The sequence below is a fragment of the Tachysurus fulvidraco genome, chromosome 24, assembly GCF_022655615.1.
Source record: "Tachysurus fulvidraco isolate hzauxx_2018 chromosome 24, HZAU_PFXX_2.0, whole genome shotgun sequence".
NCBI lineage: Eukaryota > Metazoa > Chordata > Actinopteri > Siluriformes > Bagridae > Tachysurus > Tachysurus fulvidraco.
In genome coordinates this window covers 3034082-3039081 of record NC_062541.1, presented here as the reverse complement: position 1 = coordinate 3039081, position 5000 = coordinate 3034082, and the positions used below count along the sequence as shown (strand labels likewise).

At 41.9% G+C, this 5000-nt stretch overlaps 1 protein-coding gene across 3 annotated transcripts in view; it reads right to left on the bottom strand.

The window, feature by feature from the left end:
* The window catches only part of adgrl1a (adhesion G protein-coupled receptor L1a), a 212872-nt gene that overhangs the window by 135526 nt on the left and 72346 nt on the right, over window positions 1-5000 (bottom strand). For all 3 annotated transcript variants that reach the window (XM_027176519.2, XM_027176515.2, XM_027176518.2), the window contains exon 2: window positions 1-123. This exon is cut by the window's left edge and continues 26 nt beyond it. In XM_027176519.2, coding sequence (XP_027032320.1) covers window positions 1-44 — 44 coding nt within the window. In that variant the 5' untranslated portion in view covers window positions 45-123. The remainder of the gene's footprint in view (window positions 124-5000) is intronic.

Sequence of the window (5000 nt, the reverse complement as noted above, 5' to 3'; positions counted from 1 at the left end):
AGGGTGACGGTACAGGTACACAGCAACCACAGAGCCACAGCCATGATGGAGCAGTGGGATGGAGGGATAAGAAGGCCCTCAGCTTTAGAGACCGGAACTCACACCCGCTGTACAGGGACAAACCTGAGAGAGAGAGAGAGAGAGAGAGAGAGAGAGAGAGAGAGAGAGAGAGAGAGAGAGAGAGAGAGCACACAAGAGGTAGACAGAGAATAGAGACAGATAGACAGAAGATAAGGAAGAAAGATGGAAAGCGTGAGAGAAAATCAGAAGAAGAAAAAAAAGAGAGAGGAAGACAGACAGAGCCAAACAGACAGGAAAAGAGAAAAAGTGGGAGAGAGAGAAAAACAGAAGGAAGAAAGAGGAAGAGACAGAGAAGATAGAGGGGAAGAAAAGAGAAAGAGGAGGACCAAAGGGAGCAGAGAAAAAAAGAAAAAGGAAGGAAAAAGAGGGAGAGAGTTGATATTAATTCAGCACTGTGATTCTTTAAAGCTCAGTTTCTTCTTGCGTTCTGTTGCTGAGTTTTTTAGTTGTTGTTACTACGTTGGTGTTTTGTTCGCGCTCTGATGTTCGTTTCACACTCGTTTTAAACGACAGATAGCAGCTGAGACGTTTCACTGCGTCGAGACAAAAGAGGACAGCCATTTTATCTGTTTCTTCCTCTTCCTCCTCCTCCTCCTCCACCGGCGAGAGGGCGAGAGTGTTTAGGGTCTGCTGATGTAGGAGACGTGCTGCGTGCGGGAGAGGGACACGCCACGGGAGCCGAGGCGCTGGGTGACTTTTGCTTACACACTTGCATGCGCTTGGGAAATGAGGAGGAGGAGGAGGAGAAGAGAGAGAGAGAGAGAGAGAGAGAGAGAGAGAGAGAGAGAGAGAGAGAGAGAGAGAGTGGACAGTAGCAGTGACTCAGTGGTTTGTGCCGCAGGCTCTCACACATCTCATTTGCTTAATGAAATAAATCACAAAGAGGAAGTGTGTGTGTGTGTGTGTGTGTGTGTGTGTGTGTGTGTGTGTGTGTGTGTGTGTGTGTGTGTGTGTGTGTGTGTTGTCGGTGTCGGAGCATGCGCTTGCCCCCGGGGCTGAAGCGAAGAAAAGAACGGAGACGCACTGCTTTATTGGAGCTAATGCGACTCCCGCTGAGTCTCTGATACAACTGACAGATTGTACTGCATGTTTATAGGGAACACAGCCAGTGTGTGTGTGTGTGTGTGTGTGTGTGTGTGTGTGTGTGTGTGTGTGTGTGTGTGTGTGTGTGCGCGCCTCTTTAAGAGGATTTACTTTGATCCTCCCAGCACTCCACCCTCTCTGCACATTGATCTCATAGATGTGAAAAATAGATTGGTCGTAAAAAAATCAAGGCCGAGTTCGTAAATCAATGTGAGTGACCGTAAAAAACATGTAACACACAACAAGTGTGTGTGTGTGTGTGTGTGTGTGTGTGTGTGTGTGTGTGTGTGTGTGTGTGTGTGTGTGTGTGTGTGTGTGTGTGTGTGTGTAAAAATCTCAAGTTTATCACAACACACCGTCACTTTTTTCGTCTTTTTTCTGGAACAGCGCAACACGATGTGAGTTTATTTCTTTATGCGAAAGAAAAATAATAATAATAAAAATAATAAATAATAATAATTTAAATAATTAAAAACTACATAAATACGTAAATATAAAAGGTTTTAAAATTTTATATATATTTTAGATTGCTTTTATATTTTACAGTATATACAGTAAAATATACAGTATATAATTTAATATATTAATATTATTTATTTATTTATTTTAAAATATACAGTATATAATTTTATTTATTTATTTATTTATTTATTTATTTATTTATTTATTTATTTTAGATTTTCCATCCGCCCCACAGACATGTGCTGGTACTTGAGACTCAGAGGGATTATTTTAGTGGTACATAATTTTTTTGCTGATCCAGAGACTGACTGAGTTCATATTCAAAAGAATGTGATTGCATGCATGAGGCCCTGAGTTAAATAATATTATATAATATTATTTATGTTATATGCATAACACACACACACACACACACACACACACACACACACACACACACACATACACACACACACAGACCTCATCATTAGCCTGTACAGAATCGTGGGGTACGTGTGATCCGCTGTGGCGACCCCAAACATAATATTGTGTTTATTAGCATAATCATGTTTTTATTAAATAAATATAAATAAATATAGAAATATAATAACTTTTTATTTCTTCATTACAAAAACATGAAAAAAATGTTACAAAAAAAATGAAGAAATAAAAAGCTATTATATTTCTATATTTATTAAATAAATATAGAAATATAATAGCTTTTTATTTCTTCATTACAAAAGAAAACCCTGTCAAGGCCAATTAGGGGAAAAAAATAAGGGTATAAAAAATAAATAAATATCAGGTCTAATTAATAATATTTAATATAAATAAATTTAGTACAGTATAAAAAAATGTGACTATTTTGTAAGTTTTTTAATAAGCAAAAATTTCCAAGCAGCTCTCCTGGTATCTATTTTCATTTCTCTTTTTTTTTTTACTCTTTTCAGTCATTCTGTCCATCACCAGTCAAGCTGCTGTCCTCCGTCATGCCCCTTTCCATCCCTCCATCCACCCTTTGCTCTCCTCCTCTCTCCTCCCCCTGACCTTCTCTGATATTTACTCTCCTCTCCTGTGGCACGGCTCAGCCCACGGTCCCCAGAGAGAGAGAGTGAGTGAGTGAGTGAATGAGAGAGAGAGAGAGAGAGAGAGAGAGAGAGAGAGAGAGAGAGAGAGCTGAAAATGGCAGAAATAAACAGTGGAGTGGAAATGAGTGGCATTATGTGATTAATGGTGCAGGAGTGAGGATGAAGATGAGCTACACACACACACACACACACACACACAAACACAAAGTGTGTTTTCTTCAAAGTAGTGAATCAGCGCTGTGATTTTAGATCTGTGGCACTATCACTTCACTCCAGAGTGTGTGTCAGTGACAGGAATGAATGTAACACGTTACCACGACGCTGCAGAGACTTCAGGCCTCACAGTCATGACATTTACATCACACTGACTTGCAAAAGCTCAGCATCAGAGAGACAGAGTGTGTGTGCGTGTGTGTGTGTGCGTGTGTGTGTGTGTGGGAATGACTGTGTTTTTGTATGTGTGTGAGTGGATGTGAGTCTGTGCATGTGTCTGTGTGTGTGTGTTTGTGTGTTTATGGGTGCATGTTTGTGTGTGTGTGCGTGTGTTTATGGGTGCATGTATGTGTGTGTGTTTGTGTGTGTATGTGTTTATGGGTGCATGTATGTGTGTGTGTTTATGGGTACATGTATGTGTGTGTGAGTCTATAAGTGCACGTGTTTGTGTGTGTGCGTGTGTGTGTGTGTGCGTGTGTGTGTGCGTGTGTTTATGGGTGCATGTATGTGTGTGTTTGTGTGTGTATGTGTTTATGGGTGCATGTATGTGTGTGTGTTTATGGGTACATGTATGTGTGTGTGAGTCTATATGTGCACGTATTTGTGTGTGTGTGCATGTGTGTGTGTGTATGTGTGTGTGTGTGTGTGTGTGTGTGTGTGTGTGTGTGTGTGTGTGTGTGTGTGCGTGTGTGTGTGTGTGTGCGTGTGTGTGTGCGTGTGTTTATGGGTGCATGTATGTGTGTGTTTGTGTGTGTATGTGTTTATGGGTGCATGTATGTGTGTGTTTATGGGTACATGTATGTGTGTGTGAGTCTATATGTGCACGTATTTGTGTGTGTGTGCATGTGTGTGTGTATATGTGTGTGTGTGTGTGTGTGTGTGTGAGTCTATAAGTGCACGTGTTTTTGTGTGTCTGTGTGTGTGTGTGTGTGTGTGTGTGTGTGTGTGTGAGTCTATAAGTGCACGTGTTTGTGTGTGTGTTTATGGGTACATGTTTGTGTGTGTGAGTCTGTATGTGCACGTATTTGTGTGTGTGCATGTGTGTGTGTGTGCGTGCGTGCGTGCGTGCGTGCGTGCGTGCGTGTGTGTCCCTCAGGCTGTGACATTCCGAAAGTAAAAATACAGTAAGACGATAAAAACAAAAAACAGAAATGTTGTTGCTATGGAGACAAGAACACCAGACAAATCGATACTAGTGTAAGATATTGGAACGTTCACCTACAGAAGTGTCAATCATTCCATAGTCACATGCTGATTGGCTCATGGCTCATATGCCGTGTATTTGGTATATTTTTGGGACGTCTCTATTGCCGACAGGTGAATTTCCTCTTGTCTCTGATGTATAAACATGAAGGAAGACATTAAAGACATTTGTCCTTGATGTGACCTTGACCTGTTGGATCAAAGCAGTTCATCTGCTGCTTCTATATAATGATCGTTCTGTATAAATCCTACAGTCATTAAATCACGAGACACTTTTCATCTGTATCAGTGCCTCAGTGAACAGGGGGCGGGGCCATCATGAAAGAGACCACGCCCATCCGGATAGAAGGGTTTTGTTAATGGATCGACGTGATCAGGCAGAAGAACTCAGTATTGATTAGCTGTGATGATGCTTTCTAAAGGGAAAAGCAGAGAGAGCCCATGTGAGCATAAATAATCACCCCCCCTCTCCCCCAAAGCTTAACGGAGAGCAGATTTGTGTTAATTCCGTCTTTTATACTGATACTTTTTAGAGACACCGACCACGTCAACACCTCTAAATGTACAACAGGCATGGATGCAAACAGATGGAGATGTTCCCAGACTCTCTCTCTCTCTCTCTCTCTGGCACTAATGGGCAAAAACACACGGCCGTCCCCTCCTGCGCAGGCCACATGAGGTCTGTTTTTCTGCTGCTTTTGTAGCTGTTAATAAGAAAAAATGTCTTTCAGAACCCGTCTCTTTTGATCCTGCCTCTGTCTGCACTCTGCACAATGGCTCTCCTGTGGTCCTCACAGATAAAAAGAGAGAGAACGAGACAGACAGAGAGAGAAAGCCAGGGGTCTCGGTGGTCCGGGCGCTGCCGCCGCTTCTCATAGAGGAGAGTTTGGG